Below are 26,673 nucleotides of genomic sequence, written 5' to 3' on the forward strand. Positions count from 1 at the left end.
CTTTTTGAGATTCATAATCGTTTATTAAATTATCATAATCGATTCTTTTAAAGTTTCTTTTCCAATAGATAATAAAGTCAACTCATTTAATCTTTGCTGAGATATTGTTGATCTTATATATGATTTTATTAATTTTAATTTTGAAAAAGTACGTTCCGCATAAGTAACACTTACAAGAATTGTTATATTATTCTATAAGCAGTATATGCATTTGGGAAAGAATCAATTATTTTTTTACATAATTAAGTATGTCAATTGGTGTATCATTTTCTACATATATAATTTATTTTAAGATATTTAGTTCCGTAAATAAATCCAGTCTATCAATATTTGAGTTTTCATTAGGTTTTAATGAACGTTCAAGATTAAGACGAATTCAAAGAGATCAAATGAAAGGTCACGCTCCTCTTCTGCTTTTTATCAATTCAAAATACTCAATAAATTGAATTTAATTAAAAATAAATGTTGCACTTAATAGATTCATTCTTCTAGGCACTCAATATGTTATTTAATTGGTCTATTCTTGGATAATTTCCTTTCAAATATATACTAGTTTGTTTTAAAAAAAAAATTGGGGCCTAAAGCGAGGGCTTTACTGGCCTAAGGCTTGAGACGACCTTAGTCTTGATATCAAGAAATGATTCAAGGTGATGTCGTTGACTAAAGTTGGCTCGTAAAACTCAACCTCTTTGATGTATAGTATAACTTGTTCAAGTATCGCCTCTTATCAACTTTTCCATCCTCAAATCGTGAGCCTATCTCACCCTCATGACTCTATCTACGTGGCAGTTCTAAATGTATTATGAAACGTTTTCTCTTTGATGACGTAGCAAATCCTAACACCATCGATTAAGGATAAGTGACACATTCATTGACTATTATCAACACCTTCATATTATAAAATAAATGTAATGTGAACATAAACAATGTAATAATTTATAGATTATAATTAAATTATAACAATTTAAACTTACAAGAAGTGTGTTGTGTGAGTAGTGAAATAGTTGATTGTGAGTGATGTGGGTTGTGTGAAACTTGTTAGCAAAATTTATAGAGCCAGCTCGAAAAGGGATTCTCCCCATATAAGGCAAATTACTTGTATTTATTTTCCGCTTCATTTGAGGAAAAATAGGCACGTCTCCTGTCAAGGGGTTGTCTCTCTAGGCTTTGACCACACGCATGAAGCATTTGCTCAACGTGGGGCCAATGTCGTATCCTCGACTGGTGTGATTTGACCAGTCCTAGACTCTCTTTTTTTAAGACGAATCTAGAAAACATGATTGGCATTAGACTATCCACAATGGTTTCAACTTTCAACACCACTTTTTCTCTTCCCAACACTCCACATCACCTTCTCTCTCCAGTTCAACACTTCATTCAACTTTTACCCACTCCAATGGTTTTTCATTCAACACCCTACCCCCTACCCCACCACTTTTATTTCATATTTTGATTTAATTTTATATTTTTCTTTTTATGATTTCATAAAATTAAAATTTACGATAAAAATTAAATTAAATAAACTATTATCGATTTAATTTAACTTAATGTTTTTTTATTTATTTAAATAAAATTAAATTAAATTAACGTAATATTTTTTTAACGTAATTTAAATTAAAACACTTAACAATTTAATATTTTTTAAAAAAAATATACACAATATTTTATTTTATTTTATTAACTTCAAATGGAAGAAAAGAAACTAAGCACACAATAATACATTTTATTTGCTTAACTTAAAATGCAAGACAACAAACTAAACACACAACACACAAATAACGTAATTAGTACGATACAAAGCATATTTAATCATCATACATTCCAAACTTTGCCCAGATGTGCTTCACTAGATCTGCTTGTAGTTGGTGATGGACATTTGGATCGCGGAACTCGGATCTAGCACGCACGTGATCCGCAAAAGCGGGTAACACCTCGGTCGAGTATGGTTGCGGTGTACTAGATCCACTTCCCTCAGCTTGCTCAAAATCGGTCCATCGTTGAGCATATGTATCTCGTTCATCCTTAACAATCATATTATGTAATATGATGCATGACCTCATGATGATACCCAAATCAGTTATGTCCCAGAAGCGAGCTGGTTCACGGATGATTTTAAAACGAGCTTGAAGCACTCCAAATGCACGTTCGATGTCCTTCCGACATCCCTCCTGATGTTTTGCAAAGCACTTATCGGGTTCAGTTTGAGGAAGTCTAATAGACTTGACGAAAGTTGGATAAGAAGGGTAGATACCATCAGCTAGGTAGTATGCCATATTATAGGGACGTTGGTTCACGATGAAATTCACACGTGGTGCGTTTCCCTGTTCCAATTCATCAAACACTGGTGACCGGTCTAGAACGTTTATATCGTTCAAGGTTCCCGGACATCCAAAAAAAGCATGCCAGATCCAAAGATCAGGAGATGCAACTGCTTCAAGAATAACTGTGGTGGTTCCCTTATCCCCTCTAGCAAATTGACCTTCCCATGCTTTAGGACAATTTTTCCACTCCCAGTGCATGCAGTCAATACTCCCGATCATGCCTGGGAACCCCCGCATTTCACTAACATGTAGTATTCTTTGCAGGTCCTCTTGGGTTGGTGCTCTCATGTACTCTTGCTCATACAATCGTATGATTCCTTTACAGAATCTACGTACACACTCCAATGTTGTAGTCTCTCCTATTTTGATGTACTCATCGACTGCATCTGCTGCCACACCATATGCTAACATTCGCATTGCTGTGGTGCATTTTGCTAAGGGAGATATACCTTCTTTCTTCGTTGCATCAACTCGCTGGGTGAAGTAGTTATCACTACTTGAAAGGTCCGCAACGATTCGAAGGAACACATGTTTTTGCATCCGGTAACGGCGACGGAATATTCCATCGTCGTATGTAGGCTCATTGGTAAAGTAGTCGTTGTAAGGCCCGAGTTTTAGGCTTATGTTAAGTGAATAAACTTTTTATTCACGATTAGGGTTGATGTAATGTGAAGGGAAACCTGAACGAAAGTTTATTAAATGAAATATATTTATGAAGGAGAAAGTTCAGGAAAAGTTCAAGGATTTCATTATGATCGATAAAAGTTATAGCACGAACGTTTTACGCTTAAACCTAGGTCAGAAACCCTAGTATATAGCTAATTTTCACTTTTAGGCACGCTGGCAGTTAATTCCAAAAATCTTCAGAGAAATGTTAGAATTTCTCTTCTTCCATATATAACAATCGTTTCGAGGCGAAACTCTAGGATCTACGAACGTCCGATTCCAATCATCGGAAGTTTGCCGAAACCGAATCCCTGGTATTTCAAAACCCTAGAATTTCCCGACTTTGAGGACTTTATCTATTCAGAGCTTCAAATGAATATTCCACACGCGTACACCCATTTCTCTTGATGATTTCAATCTTTCTTCAGAAGGAAGTTTTCCATTCCGACATTCGAGGCAAAAAGCAACTTATCGGGTAAAATAGTTTTACACCGACTTTGCACCGACTTTGCATTAGTTGCCAAAAATACAAGGAGACATCTTCTTAGCTTGGGAATTCCTTTGCCAAAACCTATCTTAGAATTCATGGTGAATGACGCCGGAAAAATCGGATTCGCGGAACTTTCATTTTCCCGCGAATTTCCACCTTCTATATATAGCAAACAAAGGAAGAAAAAACACAATTTTCCTCCATTTTCTCTCCTCTAAACCGCGGCCAAGAACAAGGAAGAAGGAAGAAGAGTTTTTCTTCATCGTTTGCTTGATCGTCGATCAATCAGTTGCTACTTCAAGGTTTCGAGGTATAGTCGCTAACCCTTACCTCCGATCGCTTTTTCCATAGCTTTTCTGTAGAGTTTTCTGAGCGGATAGTTTATGGGTTTTTGCAAAACTATCCTGAATCTTTCATTTCTGATTCTAAACCTCTTCTATGTATGCCCAAGATCACTTCTGCCGGATTAGATTTTCCGTTATGTCGCCGGAATTCCGCCGGAATCAATTTGAACCTAAAATACCCATTTTATGTAGTTTTTGAGTAAAGTTCCAACCTCTAGGCTGAAAACTATCGCCTTAGCTTAGTGCTAGTAGGATTAGTTGTCATAAACGTCGTTGGTGACGTCCCTGCAAAATTTTATTTTTGGGATTTCAGTTTTGAAAATCCTAAGTTAAAAATCATGACCAAAATACCCCTGCGACAGTTTTTGATCCGATAATTTTTCCGAGTTCAGAATACCCTTAGTTACGGCTTATGAAAGCATAGGAACCAAGTTTGATCGAAGAAAAATCGAACCCTACAATTACCTATAGTGGCCGAGAGCTATAAGGGGGGAGGAGGAAATTTCCTTTTCCGAAAACTTGTCTTTTCGCGCTAGATTATCGTACCTTAGAGTATAGATTACTTCGAGTAACCTTAGTAAGTATCGATAGCTTAGTTTCCGATAGATTCTGATTGATTTTTGTGGTTTTGTTCTAAAGGTGATTTTGAGGAATTTCCTGAGGATCAACACCTTGCTTGTGAAGAAGAGTTTGAAGTTTTTGCTGGAGAACCTTCAGGTGAGGGCTTCTCACTGAATCTCTAGTTAATGCTTAGGGTCGATATTTCGACATTGTTTACTGTTTATGCACTGAGATTGTGTGTGATTGAAAATGTTTTCTGAGGCTTCGGCTGACAATGTAGATGATTCATCTACTGAATGTTTTTGAAGATTGACTTACATGCTATGTGCTATGTGGGTAATCTAGGATGTGTGGTGCATGCTTTATATGCTAAGTGCTAAGTGTTTATGATGCGATTTATTGATATATGACATGTTGTTGATTGTGATGATTTAAATATGCTTTACACTGAAAATCTGAGATTCTGAATGGTGAGAATAGCGGGCAGGTCATGCCGATTTTATTTTGAGAGTTTTGAGAAAGTTTGATAGGACGAACGAGGTTCGGGCCTTGTATAGGGTTTATGGATCGAGACATTCTCTGGAGTCATTTGGGGATTCGAAGATCCCGAGAACTTATAGGAATTGCGATAAGACTAAAAAGGATATTATTTTGAAAAGAAAATTCATAAGACATTAAACAACCTCTAAATCTTTAAGTAAGGGTAATAATCTCGAAAGGAGGCTTTGGATGAAAATCATAGTATGGAAAACGAGAAGTGTCGTCGGATCCAAGTGTTGAGTATGTTGTTGGGCTATCCTGGGGATAAGTCCGGGGAACCGTTAGTTCCCGAGTATGTGATACTCTTGTGCTGTTGGAGCAGCGATGTTGTTGGGCTATCCTGGGGATAAGTCCGGGGAACCGTTAGTTCCCGAGTATGTAATACTCTTGTGCTGTTGGAGCAGCGATGTGTGTTGTGAAGTGTGTCTTTTGTCGCAGAATCGACTTTGCCTTAGGGTAAGATTTTAGAGACTTTAATTTACCTAGAACACGTGGCGACGTGTCGAGTGAGATCGGAGACGTTGGTTGACTAATCATCCTGCATTCATGCAACATTAATGGGGTATTAACACAGGACGTACTCTGGACCTCGTCGGATTCCAAAATGGTCATAAGACCCGGATTTCCGTGATAGAGCGTCTGTAGACGTCTCTTGTAGCAGACCGAAATGGCAGACCTACGGGTTACGGCTGATCTGACTATCGTTGTTGTTGGAGTAAGAGGCACGCGGGCCGAAATGGCACCACCGTGGCTGGTGAAGGGCTGATCCGTTGATGTCCATCCGTTCCGGATTGCATATTGGTTGACTGGGTTAACCTGCATACATATCATGCAACATGCATACTAATTTAGTTGTTGAGTGTGATTGCTATTTGATTATCTTACTTGTAACATGCTAAGTGTTATTATTGCGTTCATGTTATTGTGGAACATGCAACCCTAGGAATGATATCTTTAGCTATAAGCCTAAGTGACTATCTATTATTTGTACCTATTGGGTTTATTATCTACATAGTTCTTTAGAGTTGACCCTCGCGTCTTCTGTGTGTGTTTTGGCGGACAACGCCTTTTGTCAGATGAACATTGCGGATTGGTTCGCAATGGTCCACCCTTCGGGGGGGATTAGGTACGAGATGATCGACCAGGACGACCCCGGGTCGTGGGTGGTTGACCCCGCGAGCCACCGAGCGACGTATTCGGGGCGTATCATGGAGGACCACGTGGATAGTGGAGGACTCTTGAGGTCAGGAGTGTTGAGGCGATGCTCTATCAGCTTCAACTTGCCACCGGGCGTTCACTGTGGACCAGGTCTTGGAGGAGCACCGCCGCCACCGTCATCTTCAGAGGAGGAGGATCCCTCAGAGGAGATTCCAGTGGGAGTGCCTTCGGCAGGGTCTAGTGCACCCTCCGTTGCGATCATTGATGATCAGGGTTCGGGCCCTAAGCCCGTGAGTCCAGCATCGGAGAGCGTTGCAGGAGCGAGGGGAGGACGGATAGGGTTGATAGACTTGGTCGTTCTGGATTCTGATTCAGACGACGATCATGCTAGCACATAGTTTTGAGTGTTGGTATGAGCTCCTCGAGTTAGGATTAGTGTAGGAGTAGAGTTTTAGCTCTGACAGTCTTGCTTCATTTGTTACTTAGGGGACAGGGTAGATCCGCCTATAGCTTTTGTGTGGTTTCCTTACGGGAATCACAGAGAGTTGGTTGGACTTAGGAGGTCTTATTTTCAGGCCATTGGGTCAGCTGATTCTCAGTTTTGAGGGATGGTGTTGCGGGCACTTCACCCTTTTCATTTGGTTTGTATATATTGCCTACGGGCATTGCACTTTTCTTTCCGTCACTGGAGGTTACTCGTGACGAGGTTGTTACTTACAGCGGGGGCTGTTTATATATTGTATATTAGTTTTATTACTTTTCGCATTTGGGTTTTATTTAATTCAGTCTTGTCTTAGTTATTATCAAAAAAAAATATTCACGTTTTTCCGCATTAAGTTTACTTTTGGTTACTAAAGTGACGCCACCGAAATCGGGGTGTTACATTGTGGTATCAGAGCACGGTCGAGTCTTTCGGGAGTTGTTGGGGAATAGGTCTTCTGTGCTAGGTTGTGTGACTCTGCAAAGAGTGAAAATTGATTGTCTGCAAGCGATTTTTCGCTTAAAAATTGATTGAAGTTATTGCTTACTCATATTGTATAGTGATGCTAGATGCTATCTTATGATAAGTACTGACTGTTTGCTTCCTTTAACAGAATATGGTGAATAATAACCAGCTAGCTGAGATGATGGCCACTATGGCCCAAGCGGTAACAGCGCAGGCCCAAGCGGTAACCGCACAGGCAAATGATAATGCCATGAGGCGTGCTACTGAAGAAGCACGTGAACAACATCAGCGCCAGAGGGAAATAACTCTGGACCAGAACAAAGGCCTCAATGACTTCAGGAGGCAAAACCCACCCAAGTTCTCTGGTGGTACTGATCCAGACAAAGCAGATCTCTGGATTCAGGAGGTTGAAAAGATATTCGGCGTCCTACAGACTGTTGAGGGTGCCAAGGTGGGCATGGCGACTTATCTGTTGCTCGGTGATGCCGAGTACTGGTGGAAGGGCCACAAGGGGATCATGGAAGCCAACCATGAAGAGGTTAACTGGAACTCTTTCCGGGACGCATTCTTGGAGAAATACTTTCCAACTAGTGCTCGGGATGAGCGGGAGTCACAGTTTCTAACCCTCCGTCAGGGAGGTATGTCTGTACCGGAATTTGCTTCGAAGCTGGAGTCTCTGGCCAAGCATTTCCAATTCTTCCACGACCATGTGAACGAGCGCTACATGTGCCAGCGTTTCGTGAATGGGTTGAGGCCAGATATTGAGGACTCAGTGAGGCCGCTGGGAATCATGCGATTCCAATCTTTGGTTGAGAAGGCCACGGAGGTGGAACTGATGAAGAACCGGAGGCTAAACCGGGCTGGAGCTGGAGGGCCGATGAGGTCGGGTCCTCAGAATGTTCAGAATCGAGGGAGGTTTCAAAACAGGAGGCCATATCAGCGTCCTGCTGGAAGGGGATTTGCCTCGGGATCTTACAGGCCCATGGTGGGTGCTGCTGGTGGTTCAGGAGGTCAGACTCAGAACCGGGAACTGACTTGCTTCAAGTGTGGAAAGCAAGGGCATTATGCTCGTGATTGTCCCGACACGAGACCTCAATGTTACAACTGTAACAAACTGGGGCATACTGCGGCACAGTGCAAGGTACCAAAGGCGGAATCAGCCGTCAACACTGCCCGAGGGAAGCGTCCTGCTGCGAAGGCGAGAGTCTACACCATGGATGGTGAGGATGCTGAGGGGGTCGATGGACTGATTAGAGGCGACGGCGAGATTGACGGTAACCTTCTATCCGTACTTTTTGATTCCGGTGCAACGCATTCTTTTATCTCTAGAGAGTGTGCAATCAGATTAAGACTTCCCATTACTGCTTTGAGCTTCGATCTGATAGTTGCTACTCCTGCCAAGACTCTACTTGCTAATTCAGCATGCATGTATTGTCCGATAACATACAACAATAGGATCTACCATGCTAACCTAGTATGCCTAACTCTTAAGAACCTAGATGTTATCCTAGGAATGGATTGGTTGTCCCGCTATCATTGTCTTTTGGACTGCAACCGAAAGAGAGTGGTATTTCCTGATTCAGATCTTTCCGAGTATCTATCTGCCAATCACATCAGCGTCGCTTTGAACGAGGGATCTCAGGAGTATTCTGTTTTGCTAAGCTTGGAGAGCAAAGGGAACCCAGAAGTTGGCAGTATTCCAGTGGTGAAGGAATTCACAGACGTTTTTCCTGGCGATGTACTTGGATTGCCGCCTGTACGCGACATTGAGTTTGCGATAGACATCGTACCGGGAACAGGGCCGATATCGATTGCACCATATCGTATGGCACCTGCGGAGCTAGTGGAACTGAAGTCCCAACTCAAAGATCTTCTGTCGAAGGGATTCATACGACCAAGCGTTTCACCTTGGGGAGCTCCAGTCTTATTGGTGAAGAAGAAGGACGGGAAATCGAGATTATGTGTCGACTACCGGCAACTGAACAAAGTAACCGTCAAGAATAGGTATCCGTTACCTAGGATTGATGATTTGATGGATCAACTGCGAGGAGCTACGGTATTCTCGAAGATCGACCTGAAGTCGGGTTATCATCAAATCAGGGTCAAGACCGAGGATATCCAGAAGACGGCATTCAGAACCCGTTATGGACACTATGAGTACTTAGTGATGCCATTTGGGGTAACGAACGCACCTGCAATATTCATGGCTTACATGAATATGACTTTTCATACGTTCCTGGATCGATTCGTCGTGGTGTTTATCGACGATATCTTAATCTACTCGAAGAATGCCGAAGACCACGAGGAGCACTTGCGACAAGTTTTACAAGTGCTGAGGGAGAAGGAGTTGTATGCCAATCCTTCCAAGTGCGAATTTTGGCTCGAAGAGGTAAAATTCTTAGGTCATGTGATCTCTAAGGAGGGAATAGTTGTGGACCCAGCAAAGGTGGAGACCGTATTGTCATGGGAACGGCCGAAGACAGTGACGGAGATCAGAAGTTTTGTCGGTTTGGCGGGATACTATCGCCGTTTTATCGAGAATTTCGCGAAGATAGTTGGACCTTTGACTCAACTGACGAGGAAGGACCAACCTTTTGCATGGACTGAAGCGTGCGAGACTAGCTTTCAGACGATGAAGGAACGGTTGACGACGTCACCTGTACTCGTCTTACCGCAACCGGAGGAACCTTATGAGGTATACTGTGATGCTTCATATCAAGGTTTGGGATGTGTGCTGATGCAACATCGGAAGGTGGTTGCTTATGCTTCAAGACAACTGAAGGTGCATGAGAAGAATTATCCAACTCATGACTTGGAACTAGCTGCGATCGTATTTGCACTGAAGATTTGGAGGCATCACTTGTATGGATGCAATTTCACTATATTCAGTGATCATAAGAGCTTGAAGTACTTGTTTGAGCAGAAGGAGCTGAACATGAGGTAGCGTCGGTGGATGGAGTTTCTTAAAGATTACGAGTTCACTCTACAATATCATCCTGGAAAGGCGAACGTTGTTGCTGATGCCTTGAGCAGGAAGATGCACATCTCGTCGATGATGGTGAAGGAGCTGCAGCTGTTAGAGCAATTTCGAGATTTGAGCTTGGATGTGAGATTGTCCGAGGGAGAACTGAAGTTCGGGATGATCAGAATTACCAATGGATTGATGGAAGAAATCCGAGATCAACAGTTACAAGATGAGTTTCTGCTCGGGAAAAGGAATTTGGTAAGTCAAGGTAAAGACCCAGAATTCAAGGTAGGAAGTGACAACATCCTACGGTGCAAGGATAGGGTTTGTGTGCCTAACAACCCTGAATTGAGAAGATTGATTATGGATGAAGGTCACAAGAGCAAGTTAAGCATTCATCCTGGAATGAAGAAGATGTACCAAGACTTGAAGATGAATTGTTGGTGGCCAGGAATGAAAAGACAAGTGGCTGAGTATGTAGCCGCATGTTTGACATGTCAGAAGGCGAAGGTGGAACATCAGAAGTCTTCAGGTATGCTACAAAGCTTGGATGTGCCAGAATGGAAATGGGATAGCATATCGATGGATTTCGTTGTGGCTTTGCCAAGAACTCAGAAGGGATACGATTCTATTTGGGTAATCGTGGATCGACTGACTAAGTCGGCTCATTTCGTACCGGTGAGGACTACGTACAACGTGGAGAAACTATCAGAGTTATATATAGCGAAGATTGTACGACTTCACGGAGTACCGACAAGTATTGTATCCGATCGAGACCCGAAGTTTACATCACATTTTTGGGGAGCTCTTCAAGAGGCTTTGGGAACAAGGCTGAGACTAAGTTCTGCTTATCATCCGCAGACTGATGGACAGACTGAGAGAACTATTCAGTCGTTGGAGGATTTGCTACGCGCTTGCGTTCTGGACAACAAGGGGAGTTGGGATACCTTATTGCCATTGATTGAGTTCACATACAACAACAGTTTTCATACGAGCATTGGTATGGCACCGTATGAGGCTTTGTATGGCCGCAAGTGTAGAACACCTTTGTGTTGGTACCAAAACGGAGAAAATCTGTTGGTAGGACCGGAACTTCTGCAACAGACCACTGAGAAGATCAAGCAGATCAGAGAGAAGATGAGGACTTCTCAGAGTAGACAGAAGAGTTATGCAGATCAGAGGCGCAGAACTCTGGAGTTCGAAGAAGGAGATCATGTATTTCTGAGAGTTACTCAGACGACGGGTGTTGGTCGAGCAATCAAGTCAAAGAAGCTTACGCCCAAGTTCATTGGACCGTATCAGATCACTCGTCGAATTGGACCAGTCGCATATCAGATTGCACTACCTCCATTTCTATCAAACATTCATGACGTATTCCACGTGTCACAACTGAGGAAATATATTGCGGATCCGACACATGTTATCGAGCTGGATGACATTGAGTTGAAGGATGATCTGTCTTTCGAGACACCGCCAATTAGCATTGGTGACACCAGGATAAAACAGTTGAGAGGGAAAGAGATCGAGCTAGTGAAGGTCATTTGGAACAAAGACACTGGTGATGCGACATGGGAGCTGAAGGAGAAGATTCAAGAACAATATCCAGAACTATTTACTAACCCTTAAGTTTCGAGGTCGAAACTTTCTTTTTGGAGGGTAGTAATGTAAGGCCCGAGTTTTAGGCTTATGTTAAGTGAATAAACTTTTTATTCACGATTAGGGTTGATGTAATGTGAAGGGAAACCTGAACGAAAGTTTATTAAATGAAATATATTTATGAAGGAGAAAGTTCAGGAAAAGTTCAAGGATTTCATTATGATCGATAAAAGTTATAGCACGAACGTTTTACGCTTAAACCTAGGTCAGAAACCCTAGTATATAGCTAATTTTCACTTTTAGGCACGCTGGCAGTTAATTCCAAAAATCTTCAGAGAAATGTTAGAATTTCTCTTCTTCCATATATAACAATCGTTTCGAGGCGAAACTCTAGGATCTACGAACGTCCGATTCCAATCATCGGAAGTTTGCCGAAACCGAATCCCTGGTATTTCAAAACCCTAGAATTTCCCGACTTTGAGGACTTTATCTATTCAGAGCTTCAAATGAATATTCCACACGCGTACACCCATTTCTCTTGATGATTTCAATCTTTCTTCAGAAGGAAGTTTTCCATTCCGACATTCGAGGCAAAAAGCAACTTATCGGGTAAAATAGTTTTACACCGACTTTGCACCGACTTTGCATTAGTTGCCAAAAATACAAGGAGACATCTTCTTAGCTTGGGAATTCCTTTGCCAAAACCTATCTTAGAATTCATGGTGAATGACGCCGGAAAAATCGGATTCGCGGAACTTTCATTTTCCCGCGAATTTCCACCTTCTATATATAGCAAACAAAGGAAGAAAAAACACAATTTTCCTCCATTTTCTCTCCTCTAAACCGCGGCCAAGAACAAGGAAGAAGGAAGAAGAGTTTTTCTTCATCGTTTGCTTGATCGTCGATCAATCAGTTGCTACTTCAAGGTTTCGAGGTATAGTCGCTAACCCTTACCTCCGATCGCTTTTTCCATAGCTTTTCTGTAGAGTTTTCTGAGCGGATAGTTTATGGGTTTTTGCAAAACTATCCTGAATCTTTCATTTCTGATTCTAAACCTCTTCTATGTATGCCCAAGATCACTTCTGCCGGATTAGATTTTCCGTTATGTCGCCGGAATTCCGCCGGAATCAATTTGAACCTAAAATACCCATTTTATGTAGTTTTTGAGTAAAGTTCCAACCTCTAGGCTGAAAACTATCGCCTTAGCTTAGTGCTAGTAGGATTAGTTGTCATAAACGTCGTTGGTGACGTCCCTGCAAAATTTTATTTTTGGGATTTCAGTTTTGAAAATCCTAAGTTAAAAATCATGACCAAAATACCCCTGCGATAGTTTTTGATCCGATAATTTTTCCGAGTTCAGAATACCCTTAGTTACGGCTTATGAAAGCATAGGAACCAAGTTTGATCGAAGAAAAATCGAACCCTACAATTACCTATAGTGGCCGAGAGCTATAAGGGGGGAGGAGGAAATTTCCTTTTCCGAAAACTTGTCTTTTCGCGCTAGATTATCGTACCTTAGAGTATAGATTACTTCGAGTAACCTTAGTAAGTATCGATAGCTTAGTTTCCGATAGATTCTGATTGATTTTTGTGGTTTTGTTCTAAAGGTGATTTTGAGGAATTTCCTGAGGATCAACACCTTGCTTGTGAAGAAGAGTTTGAAGTTTTTGCTGGAGAACCTTCAGGTGAGGGCTTCTCACTGAATCTCTAGTTAATGCTTAGGGTCGATATTTCGACATTGTTTACTGTTTATGCACTGAGATTGTGTGTGATTGAAAATGTTTTCTGAGGCTTCGGCTGACAATGTAGATGATTCATCTACTGAATGTTTTTGAAGATTGACTTACATGCTATGTGCTATGTGGGTAATCTAGGATGTGTGGTGCATGCTTTATATGCTAAGTGCTAAGTGTTTATGATGCGATTTATTGATATATGACATGTTGTTGATTGTGATGATTTAAATATGCTTTACACTGAAAATCTGAGATTCTGAATGGTGAGAATAGCGGGCAGGTCATGCCGATTTTATTTTGAGAGTTTTGAGAAAGTTTGATAGGACGAACGAGGTTCGGGCCTTGTATAGGGTTTATGGATCGAGACATTCTCTGGAGTCATTTGGGGATTCGAAGATCCCGAGAACTTATAGGAATTGCGATAAGACTAAAAAGGATATTATTTTGAAAAGAAAATTCATAAGACATTAAACAACCTCTAAATCTTTAAGTAAGGGTAATAATCTCGAAAGGAGGCTTTGGATGAAAATCATAGTATGGAAAACGAGAAGTGTCGTCGGATCCAAGTGTTGAGTATGTTGTTGGGCTATCCTGGGGATAAGTCCGGGGAACCGTTAGTTCCCGAGTATGTGATACTCTTGTGCTGTTGGAGCAGCGATGTTGTTGGGCTATCCTGGGGATAAGTCCGGGGAACCGTTAGTTCCCGAGTATGTAATACTCTTGTGCTGTTGGAGCAGCGATGTGTGTTGTGAAGTGTGTCTTTTGTCGCAGAATCGACTTTGCCTTAGGGTAAGATTTTAGAGACTTTAATTTACCTAGAACACGTGGCGACGTGTCGAGTGAGATCGGAGACGTTGGTTGACTAATCATCCTGCATTCATGCAACATTAATGGGGTATTAACACAGGACGTACTCTGGACCTCGTCGGATTCCAAAATGGTCATAAGACCCGGATTTCCGTGATAGAGCGTCTGTAGACGTCTCTTGTAGTAGACCGAAATGGCAGACCTACGGGTTACGGCTGATCTGACTACCGTTGTTGTTGGAGTAAGAGGCACGCGGGCCGAAATGGCACCACCGTGGCTGGTGAAGGGCTGATCCGTTGATGTCCATCCGTTCCGGATTGCATATTGGTTGACTGGGTTAACCTGCATACATATCATGCAACATGCATACTAATTTAGTTGTTGGGTGTGATTGCTATTTGATTATCTTACTTGTAACATGCTAAGTGTTATTATTGCGTTCATGTTATTGTGGAACATGCAACCCTAGGAATGATATCTTTAGCTATAAGCCTAAGTGGCTATCTATTATTTGTACCTATTGGGTTTATTATCTACATAGTTCTTTAGAGTTGACCCTCGCGTCTTCTGTGTGTGTTTTGGCGGACAACGCCTTTTGTCAGATGAACATTGCGGATTGGTTCGCAATGGTCCACCCTTCGGGGGGGATTAGGTACGAGATGATCGACCAGGACGACCCCGGGTCGTGGGTGGTTGACCCCGCGAGCCACCGAGCGACGTATTCGGGGCGTATCATGGAGGACCACGTGGATAGTGGAGGACTCTTGAGGTCAGGAGTGTTGAGGCGATGCTCTATCAGCTTCAACTTGCCACCGGGCGTTCACTGTGGACCAGGTCTTGGAGGAGCACCGCCGCCACCGTCATCTTCAGAGGAGGAGGATCCCTCAGAGGAGATTCCAGTGGGAGTGCCTTCGGCAGGGTCTAGTGCACCCTCCGTTGCGATCATTGATGATCAGGGTTCGGGCCCTAAGCCCGTGAGTCCAGCATCGGAGAGCGTTGCAGGAGCGAGGGGAGGACGGATAGGGTTGATAGACTTGGTCGTTCTGGATTCTGATTCAGACGACGATCATGCTAGCACATAGTTTTGAGTGTTGGTATGAGCTCCTCGAGTTAGGATTAGTGTAGGAGTAGAGTTTTAGCTCTGACAGTCTTGCTTCATTTGTTACTTAGGGGACAGGGTAGATCCGCCTATAGCTTTTGTGTGGTTTCCTTACGGGAATCACAGAGAGTTGGTTGGACTTAGGAGGTCTTATTTTCAGGCCATTGGGTCAGCTGATTCTCAGTTTTGAGGGATGGTGTTGCGGGCACTTCACCCTTTTCATTTGGTTTGTATATATTGCCTACGGGCATTGCACTTTTCTTTCCGTCACTGGAGGTTACTCGTGACGAGGTTGTTACTTACAGCGGGGGCTGTTTATATATTGTATATTAGTTTTATTACTTTTCGCATTTGGGTTTTATTTAATTCAGTCTTGTCTTAGTTATTATCAAAAAAAAATATTCACGTTTTTCCGCATTAAGTTTACTTTTGGTTACTAAAGTGACGCCACAGAAATCGGGGTGTTACAGTCGTCAATTAGCCTTTGGTTTGCCCCTGCATGATCTCTACTGAAATATTTTCTACCACGAGGTGCGCGTTCCAGATCCAATATTAGATTTCGACGCTGCCTAAAGTGGTTGAGTACATAAGTGTCTTCTCTCTTGCTTTTTTCAATGTAAGCTTCGAGATCAAACTCTGGTGGATCCATTTTTTGTGAAATTTGAAGTAGATGGGAAGAGATGGGAAGAGGTGGGAAGAGATGGGAAGTAGATGGGAAGAGATGGGAAGAGATGAGAAGTAGATAGGAAGAGATGGGAAGTAGATGGGAAGAGATGGGAAGAGATGGGAAGTAGATGGGAAGAGATGGGAAGAGATACATTGAATGGTGAATCTATGAGTCCATATATATAGATAAATTGAATGGTGGACATTGACGGATTCGAAATAATATGAACTATAGTTAATTATCGGATAAGGACTAGATTCGAATTGAGTGATGCATATTCAAACTCGATAACCCATACATTAAAGCCACTGACAACACCGACAAATTATTAAAGTAAACAGTACAGACTTGACAAAACACTGACAAATTATTAAAGCAAACACTACAGACTCGACAACACTGACAAATTATTAAAGCAAACGCTACAGACTTGACACCACTTGAAAAATAATAAAGCAAACACTACAGACAATTAATTTCCAAAGAGCTCTTGGGACAACCGCTTCAACAGCTCTTTCTTGTGGTCACTGAGATGCTCCTCTTCACTTAACTTTACAAATAATTCCATTTTCTTCACTCTATTAATCTCTTGTTGCATCGCCGCCATCTGCTTCAATTGTTCAACCTCAATCTCCTTGACTTGTTTGTATGAAGCCCAATCTGTCTCCATCGCCTCCAAGGCAACCGTTGTGCTCTTCTTTTTACCCTTTTTTTTAGCTGCATCCCTACCCATTGGACGGGGAATCGATCCTATAGAGTTTGAGCCACATGCATCACTCTCGCGAGGTCTCTTAGATCCACTACTTCCTGAGCCAACACTTCCTCCTGCTTGACTACAGTAACGTGGTTGATCGCGGAGAGCCTCCCATTCTGCCATCAAATTAAATTGACCCTTCTTCTCATCTGCGTATAATTCTTGCGCTTGGGTCAAAATATCATTCTCCGACCAACCGCTTCGTTGCATACGCTTAGCGCCTTCATAAGCGTCAATCCATTTATTTATTTGCTTGCTCATATAATTATAACGGTTTCGGCATGCATTTCCATCCCGCGGAGGATTGAATGAGCAATGTTGATTACAATACTCAGCAATTTGACCCCAAAATGTTTCTCCTTTTTGGTTTCTCCCGACAACACTATTTGTTCCATATTTAAGCCACCCACTAATTAACACCTTATTTTGATCAGTGTTCCATGCTGGTAAGTGACTTCTCCTGCTCGTAGGAGTTGAATCCTCTTCATTTGGAGTGGTTTCATTACCAGCTGTCATGCCAGCAAGATTCATTTGTGTTGAAAACTCAGGAAATTCAGTTGCACCATCATTAGACGACGGTGTTGGAGATGGATATCTGAACATAGATCCATGATGGGGATGAGGACGTTGGTTGAGAAATTGAGTTGGATCTTGAAAATTGTTGTGATTTTGGTAGTTGGATTGATTTGGATCTTGATAATTGTTGTGATTTTGGTAGTTGGAAATTTGATTTGGATGTTGATAAATGTTGGGATTTTGGTAGTTGGAAAACTGATTTGGATGTTGATAATTGTTGGGAATTTGGTTGTTGGGAAACTGATTTGGATGTTGATAATTGTTGGGAATTTGGTTAGAAGAATTCTGGGTGTTGAAATGGTAGTTGTTGGGATCCATTTCAAAGCAAAGGGGATAGTTGAAAGATAATAAGATGAATAAGAGGATGGAAAACTTGGTTTTTTTTTTCTGTGTCCAAATCAAACGAACCAAGTCTCTATTTATAGAGAAAAAAAAATCATGAATTTTGGTAATTTTTTTATATATATATATTTTTTTAATGAAATAATTGAGTTGGAAAGATTAGGATAAAAGAAAATCGCCCGGACGAATTAAAACGCGACACGCGTCCAACATCAGAACGTCCCTCTCTCCTCTGACGCTGTTGACTACACAATTTTATATAATTTCGACCTATGTTGCATAATTTCGACCTATGAAGTCGAAAGTAAGGAGACTCAAGAAAATTTACCAAGTGCTAAGTGACTTCGGCTGGAAAGTATTTTTCGAGATGTGAAGAATCCATTACGGGAGGCCGGTTGTTTTGAAGACAGTTCGCGAAAGACACGTAAGGAGCAAAGCAGGACACGTGTAGGATGAAGACATATGCAGAAGACACTTGTAATGGTTTTATCAATTGACCGTTAGAAGTCAGTTACATTTTAAGTCTATAAATAGTAGGTTTGTAGAAAGAATAGGGGTTCACAATCTTTACTCGAAAACTCTCAAGTGCTTACGATCGATCACAATGATTACAAGCCAAGTTAGAGTGAAAAAGTAGGGATTCGTGTAACACTTTGCATCTTATAGTTCATTATTATTATTCAGATTCAGAAAGTTTATTCATGTTTTTATCATTTAAGTCGAATTTATTCGTTTTGTTTCTAATTTGTTATTAAATTTCTTTAGTTTTGAGTGACTAAATTTAATTCATTTTCACCAAAGAACCCAAGAGGACTCGAATCCAGTCCCAGATTGATCCTTGGATTCTCTATTTGTTTTACCAAAATTTGGTGTAAACAAATTGGCACGCCCAGTGGGACCTCTTTGTGAAAATAGTTGTTGAATTCGGTTATCATTCAAACTTACTTAACCCACGTTTATGCGTTTAAGAAGTGGAAGACTAGTAAGTATGGCGAATGGTAGATCGAGAAGTGGTAATTCCCCTCCCGCGAATACTGGACCTTCGGCAAATCAAACCGGAAATCCCGGTGCTGGAGTGAATGTTGAGGGAAATGCCTTGAACTCTGGAACGGCACAGGCAACAACGACCAATGTGGCCGAAAATATTATACCTGTGGTAACACCAGCGGCTACAGTGCCCTCTCCGACGACTCCAGTCGTATCACAAATGGTTGCTGGGGCATCTCGCCCTCAACCGGTGAACATGCCGGTGAATCCGCCATTTGGGATGCCTCCAGGGTTAATGGCTGGAGTAGGGACATTTCCTGCCGTATATTCAGATAACGTAATGTCAGTCGGATCCCCGAGGAATCAACATCAGGCTTCGGCCTCCAATGTCGGGGGTCGAAATAATATTTATCCTCAAGGGATGGCAGGGGCGAGTGTCAACCATATAGGGACTTCGTTGACAAATACCTCTGTTAACGTATTGAGGCAACAAATGGATGATAGCAACCACGAAATGGTGAATATGTTGGCCCAACAAATAGGAACTGTGTTTAATCCTTTAATCCAAAACACAAATGAGTCGTATCAGCAGTTGACGAGACAAATGGGTCGAATTGCTGACGCTTTTGGAGTCCCTCGAAACGAGGTGGCGAATCCTGTGGGGGCAGCGGCGAATAATGCCGTCGAAATGAATGCGGTTCCTCAAAATGTTCCGCTTCAAGCAAATGCCGAAGTGGCGGCAGTGCAAGGTCGAAATCAATTGGATAACCTTGGTGGCCAAATGCCTCTGAACATTGAAAATCCTATCTTAATAAATCGAAATATGGATGCAGATAGGGTAGTCGAGAGAGTTAGACAAAATAACGTTGGGGGGCATCAAAATATAGCAGGCATAGTCGAACAGTTATTGAACCAACATGGATTCAATGTGGGTTATGCAAATCGACCCCATTTTGCTTCGGCTTTCTCCGAATTCGTCCTTCAAACAGAATTGCCTAGAGGATGGAAAGTCCCTAAGTTCACCAAGTTTTCAGGGGATACTGGAGAGTCGACAGTTGAGCATATCGCTAGGTACCAAATAGAAGCAGGGGATATAGCAAATAATGAGAACCTAAAGATGAAATATTTTCCGAGTTCTCTGACTAAAAATGCTTTTACTTGGTTTACTACTTTGTTGCCTAATTCAATCCATAATTGGGCTCAGTTAGAGAGAGTTTTTCACGAACAGTTCTTCAGGGGTGAGTCGAAAGTCAGTCTGAAAGAATTGGCCAGCGTGAAAAGAAAATTCAAAGAAACCATAGATGATTACTTGAATAGGTTCAGACAAATGAAGTCGAAGTGCTTCACTCAGGTCCCAGAACATGAGTTAGTCGAAATGGCGGCTGGCGGCCTAGACTACTCAATTCGTAAGAAGATAGATACCCAACATCTTAGGGACATGGCTCAATTGGCTGACAGGGTCAGACAGATTGAAAATTTGAAACTCGAAAAAGAAAAATTTAATAGAGTTCCCAAGAAGGGTAAAGTCGCGTTCGTCGAAAGTTGCGAATATGAAGTCGATTATGACTCGTATCCAGGCAACTGTGATGATATCGAACAGCAGGAGGTTGATGTGGCCGAATTGGTATCAGGACCTCCCTATGTTTGTAGGATGTTAAAACCCTATGAATCTAAAAATGTGGAAACAAACAAAGGTGTTGGTAAATTTCCTGTGAAAGCGTATAATTTTGATGTTACTAAATGCGACGCGATTTATGATATTCTGTTAAAAGATGGTCAAATTAAAGTATCTCCTGATCAAAAAGAAGTACCTTTCGACCAAAGGAAAGGAAAAAAGTTTTGCAAGTTTCATAATGTATTCAGTCACTGGACTAATAATTGTGTACGTTTCAGGGATCTGGTGCAAACTGCAATCAAAGAAGGACGGCTCAAGTTCGAGGAAAAGGATAAGGCTGCTATGAAGATTGATTCTGACCCAATGCAAATTGGCAACGCCAATTACGTCGAGCCAGCCGGGATAATGATGGTTGAGTTGTCTGATTTGAATCAGGTTGCTACTGGAGGAGATGATATCGAAGCTGTGGGGCCTACTCCAGGGATGGAGAAGGTCGAATTGTCTGAAGAGGGAATGGATGCTCCTTCCGTGGAAGAAGAGGTCGAAACCGCTAAGAAGGTGGTTTACCCTCGGTCGGAGGAAAGCCTGCTGGATTTCCTGCAGCGTTGCCAAAAGTCTTACTCTGAAGTGATGTTGTGCCCAAGGTGCAGTGTCGTATTTGACAAGGTGGCTGCTCAAGCTATAGAAGATGCTGAAATCAAGAAACGCCGCGCAGTAATACCGGAAAGGCCTCCTAGTTTTGGGTCCAGAGGACGAGCTGATTCTCCCTTCATAAGGGGAAGGGGATCCTTTGGGTTCGGAAGAGGGCGTGGTCGAACTTATATGCCACCAAGTCGAGTTCCGTTCAACAAGTGGATGGCAAGGAGTCAGGCGCCTCACCCTAAGGTTAAGGTGGTCGAATTGGGAAGTGGGTCTGCCTATATGGATAATTCTCGAAATCATAAGAATTATACCTATGTCCCAAGGCCGTATCTAGGTCGAAACCCAATGACAAAAACTCAATGGAGGCGTCACCAGAGGGAGAAAGCCTTCGAGGCAGGCCAATCCAGTTCTGAGAGGCAGTCAAGTACCAACTTTTGGGCCAAAGTGGTGGGGCTCCTATGGTTCCTATTCAGGTGATTAAGCAAAGTATGAAGAATGCTGGGAATTGGGTGACCACTAACCAGGCAAAAGGGAAAGGGAAACAGTCTGAAGATGTCGAAATGAAGGACAACTTTGAAATGCTGGAGTCTGAGTTTGAGTCCATGTGCAGCTTAGTCTCGATTCTTCCAGAAGAGTTCGATGTGAAAACTGAAATCACTGATGATGAAGAGGATTACTACGTCGAGGAGGATGATGACAGTCCACTGTGTTATTATGTGATGACTAAAGGAGGAATCGAAGATGATTGTGCCGTTTTCAAGAAACCAGATATGGAGATGAAGAAGCATTTGAAACCGCTTTTTGTGTGGGCCCGCATTGAAGGGGTAGGCGTCAACAAAGTCTTGGTTGATGGCGGGGCCGCCATAAATTTGATGCCAAAGTTTCTGCTTAAGAAGATTGGGAAATCTGTCGAGGATTTGCAACCTCATAACATGATGTTGACTGATTACGAGGGAAAAACTTCTAAGTCTTTGGGAATGTTATTGGTGGACACCACAATTGGTACTGTTTCTCGACCTACTCTGTTTGTGGTAGTGCCATCGAAAGCAAACTACAATCTGTTGCTAGGACGAGAATGGATTCATGGGGTGGGGGCTGTGCCGTCCTCCCTTCATCAAAAGCTGTCAATTTGGAGGCCAGATGGGGTGGTCGAAAATGTTGATGCTGACCAGAGTTACTACAAAGCTGAAGTGGAGTTTGTTGACCGAAAGAATTTCGAGAAGCGGATGGCAAACATCGCTCCGTATGAATCAGAAGGAAAAGAACACATGGAAGGTTCCACTAGTTATGCAATGAATCTTCACCCGGAGTACGGATTTCTTTGGAATAAAAATTTTCGTGCTCGGAATGCCACTGGAGAGTGGCAAATCGTCGAATTAGATGATTGAGTCGAGCGTAGCTCGAATATCGGCCTATGCGGCCGAGATGAGAATAAAGACGGCCTTGGAGGCCGAACAATATATAGGAACGGCAAAGGAAGCCAAATATGAAGAAATTTGCAAACCGGAGGAGTGCCTAGACTTGGATCATTTTAATGAAGACAGATCAGAGCCGGTTCTTGATTGTATATATGATGATGAACCCCTTGGATTCGAGCAATCTTTAGATCCCATGTTAAAAATGCAGGCTCAGGATCCTTTGGAGGAGGTTGATTTAGGAGATGGGACCAAGAAAAGGCCGACGTATGTAAGTTCGTTGATCGATTCAGGTTTTAAGAATCGGATTGTTAGTTTGTTGCAGGAATACAAAGATTGCTTCGCATGGGATTATGACGAAATGCCGGGTTTAAGCCGGGAGTTAGTGGAGTTGAAGTTACCAATTCGGCCTGGTAGGAAACCAGTGAAGCAAGCCCCAAGGAGATTCGCCCCGGAGGTGTTCTCAAAGATAAAAGAGGAAGTGGAGCGCTTACTTGGAGCAAAGTTCATACGAACAGCCAGGTATGTCGATTGGTTAGCTAATGTAGTTCCTGTACTTAAGAAAAATGGTAAAATGAGGGTTTGCATAGATTATAGAGATTTAAATTCGGCTACGCCGAAAGATGAATATCCCATGCCTGTGGCCGAAATGATGGTAGATTCTGCCGCAGGAAATGAATATTTAAGTTTACTGGATGGATATTCGGGGTATAACCAAATTTACATTGCAGAGGATGATGTGTCGAAGACTGCATTTCGGTGTCCAGGGGCACTAGGAACATATGAATGGGTGGTGATGCCGTTCGGTCTTAAAAATGCCGGTGCAACTTATCAGAGGGTAATGAACACTATCTTTCATGAATATATTGAGAAATTTATGCAAGTGTATATCGATGATATTGTAGTAAAGTCGAAATCTCAGGATATTCATATCGAACATCTTAAGTTGTCATTTGAAAAAATGAGAAAGTACGGCTTGAAAATGAACCCACTCAAGTGTGCCTTTGGTGTAATTGCAGGGCAATTTCTGGGATTCATTGTTCATAAGAAGGGCATTGAAATCGACCAGAACAAGGCGAAAGCAATCTTCGATACTCAACCACCGTCGAATAAAAAACAGTTACAATCTTTGTTGGGCAAAGTCAATTTCTTGAGAAGGTTTATCATGGATCTAAGCGGGAAAACCAAGGTATTCTCCACATTGCTTCGACTCAAGAAAGAACAAGAGTTTCAATGGATGGAAGAGCATCAGAAGGCGTTTGAGGAAATAAAAGCCAGCTTAACAACGGCACCAGTCATGGCTCCTCTCATTCGTGGGAAGCCAATGAAACTCTACATTTCGGCATCAGAGGAAACTATTGGCAGTGTGTTGGCTCAAGATGATGAAGACGGAATCGAAAGGGCTATATATTATTTGAGCCGAATCCTTAATGATGCCGAAACTAGATATAGTTTAGTAGAAAAATTGTGTTTATGTTTGTATTTTTCATGTACTAAACTTAAATACTATATTAAACCCATTGATGTAACTGTTATTTCCCATTATGATATAATAAAGCATATGCTGTTCAAGCCCATTCTTCATAGTCGAATTGGAAAGTGGGCGTTGGCCCTTACTGAGTTTTCTTTAAGTTATCAACATTTAAGGGCTATGAAAGGCCAAGTAATAGCTGATTTTTTGGTGGATCATAGTGGGTCGAAAGAACAGGAGACGGTGGTAACGTTGAAACCTTGGGAAATGTATTTCGATGGTTCGAGGCATAAAAAGGGGACCGGGATAGGTATCTTGGTAATTTCACCCCAAGGAATCCCGACAAAAATTAAGTTGGGCATCGAAGGTGAGTGCTCGAATAATGAGGCGGAGTATGAAGCTTTATTGATAGGGCTCGAAACGGCTCTAAACTTGGGGGCTAGAGAGCTCTTAATTCGTGGAGATTCAGAGTTGGTTATTAAGCAACTAACGGGTGAATACCAATGCGTTAGTGAGAATTTAATGAAATATCATTCGAAAGCAGTTAAAATGTTAAGAAGTTTTGATGAAGTCGAATTATGTCATATCCCTAGGATCGAGAACACTGAAGCGAATGTTTTGGCACAAATTGCGTCAGGTTACCGGCTACCTCGGAAAAAGTTTAAAGAGCTAGTAAAGGTCAAAAGAAAGTTCATTCCTAGTTTTAAGGAAAGGAAAGTGGAGTTCGAGCAGGAGGTATTGGTCATTAGTAATTTGGATGATAGTGATTGGAGGAAACCTGTTGTAAAATACTTGCAAAACCCAAATGCACCAACAGACCGAAGAACAAAGTATCGAGCTCTAAGTTACTTGATTTTGGATGACGAATTGTTTAAAAAAGGGGTGAATGAAGTTTTACTAAAGTGCCTAAGTGAAGAAGAAGCGTTTCGAGCAGTCAAGGCCATTCATGATGGTGTGTGTGGGGCGCATCAGGCTGGCCATAAGATGAAGTGGACATTGTTTCGACAAGGAGTATATTGGCCAAATATGTTAAAAGATTGTATTGAATATGCCAAATCTTGTGCCGGATGTCAGAAGCATGCTGGCATCCAACATGTACCGGCAAGTGAGTTACATTCGATTGTGAAACCCTGGCCATTTAGGGGGTGGGCGTTGGATTTGATAGGTCAAATACATCCTTCTTCGTCTAAACAACATGACTATATAATAGTGGCCATCGATTATTTCACTAAATGGGTCGAAGCCATTCCGTTGAGAGGTGTCGACCAAGATACGGTTATTAGTTTTATTCAAGAACATATAGTGTTTAGATATGGGATCCCTGAGACGTTAACTACTGACCAAGGGTCAGTATTTACTGGGAGGAAAATGGCTCAGTTTGCTGAGGATTTTGGAATAAAACTGTTAACCTCAACGCCATATTATGCTCAGGCGAATGGACAAGTCGAAGCAGCTAATAAAGTTTTAATTAACTTGGTTAAGAAACACATTAGTCAAAAGCCGAGAAGGTGGCATGAAACTTTGAGTCAAGTTTTATGGGCTTATCGAAATTCGCCCAAAGAGGCCACTGGAGTAACCCCTTTTCGACTTACGTACGGGCATGAGTCAGTTTTACCGATCGAAATATGCTTACAGTCCGTTAGAATTCAAAGGCAATTCGAGATTCCGTGTGATGATTATTGGAATATGATGTATGACGAGTTAATTGAATTGGACGAGGAAAGATTAAATGCTTTAGAAGTTATGATTCGACAAAAAGAACGAATTACTAAAAGTTATAATAAAAAAGTCAAGTCTAAGGCATTTAGCGTTGGAGACTTAGTTTGGAAAGTGATCCTTCCAATGGACAAAAAAGATCGAGCATACGGAAAATGGGCCCCTAAATGGGAAGGGCCATTTAAAGTGATCAAGTGTTATTCAAACAACGCGTATTCGATTGAGGAAATTGGAACGACTGCTCGAATATTGACGATAAATGGAAAATACTTAAAAAGGTTTAAGCCAGCGATTCATGAGATAAAGATCGATATAGAAATGTAGTGCATAAGCTGAAAATAAATATGGCGAAAACGCCATTAGAGGGTACATAGTGGAAATAAAGTGGCACAGGCGCCATGTAAAAAAAAAAAAAAATGATCAGCAGAAATAAGAAGACTAAAATGGTGGATTGGCTTTCATGGGAGCATATCGACCCTTGAGTTTCTTAAGTCGCTTGTCAACCTTCGCCTTCTTGTTCTGAAGATCAGAAATTTCGCCTTCAAGCCGATTCTTGTCTTTCACGTGAGAAATGGCCTTGGCAGCAACTTCGGTTTTTTGTTTCTTGAACTTGGCCAGATTGGCTTTGAGGGACTTTTCCTGTTGTTGAAGTTCGGCAATCTGTTTCAAAATTTCATTCAGTTGCATCGAGTCAGCTTCTTCGAGTAATTTGATGGAATCTACTTCGGTTTTAGCTTGGTCGAATGATTCAGCTGCTTGTGTGCACTCAGTGAATTTGGAGGCTAAGTCTTGACCGACAAGTTTGGCTTGGTCAAGGGTCGAAAGTGATTCGTCAAGAAGCTCTTGAACTTCTTGAATGCCCTTTTCTTGTTGATCAGTAAGGTCCTCATTGCCAAGATCAGCGATAAGTTGCTTAATTTCTCGGCCTAAGTTAGGATTCGAGGTGAGGGCAGAGAATAGATCTTGCTCGAACGTAAGAGATCGCAGCTTGTTGATCATGGTGGTGGCAGTGTTCAGAGTGCTTGTGCCTTCGTTTTGCATAGATGATTCTTGGCTTCGACTGGTGCTAAGAGAGACTTGACCGCTGATGAGTTGCTCAAGGGCTAATACTGGGTCATCCATAGCAAGAGCGTCAAAGTCTTCGATAGGAATGGACTGAGGAGACTTCCTGCCAGCAACAGGGCTCGAAACCTCAAGGGCTTTTTCTTGGGTCTTCGAGACTTTGGCAATGGGTGAAGGGATAGGCTGTCGGTCTTCAT

At 42.0% G+C, this 26,673-nt stretch overlaps 2 protein-coding genes across 2 annotated transcripts; one reads left to right on the plus strand and one right to left on the minus strand.

The window, feature by feature from the left end:
- Positions 1-1,715: 1,715 nt before the first annotated feature.
- On the minus strand, positions 1,716-15,878 carry LOC130732437 (protein ALP1-like). Its single transcript, XM_057584485.1, has 2 exons — positions 15,704-15,878; positions 1,716-2,920 (listed from the first exon to the last, which is right to left on the minus strand). The coding sequence occupies exons 1-2, from the start codon at positions 15,876-15,878 to the stop codon at positions 1,806-1,808; spliced, it is 1,290 nt and encodes a 429-aa protein (XP_057440468.1). The 3' UTR covers positions 1,716-1,805.
- Positions 15,879-23,392: 7,514 nt separating this feature from the next.
- LOC130719298 (uncharacterized) lies at positions 23,393-25,738 on the plus strand. Its single transcript, XM_057569926.1, has one exon. The coding sequence runs from the start codon at positions 23,393-23,395 to the stop codon at positions 25,736-25,738; it is 2,346 nt and encodes a 781-aa protein (XP_057425909.1).
- The last annotated feature ends 935 nt before the right edge of the window (positions 25,739-26,673 follow it).

Source organism: Lotus japonicus, chromosome 1 (assembly GCF_012489685.1).
Source record: "Lotus japonicus ecotype B-129 chromosome 1, LjGifu_v1.2".
In the NCBI taxonomy this organism is placed as follows: Eukaryota; Viridiplantae; Streptophyta; class Magnoliopsida; order Fabales; family Fabaceae; genus Lotus; species Lotus japonicus.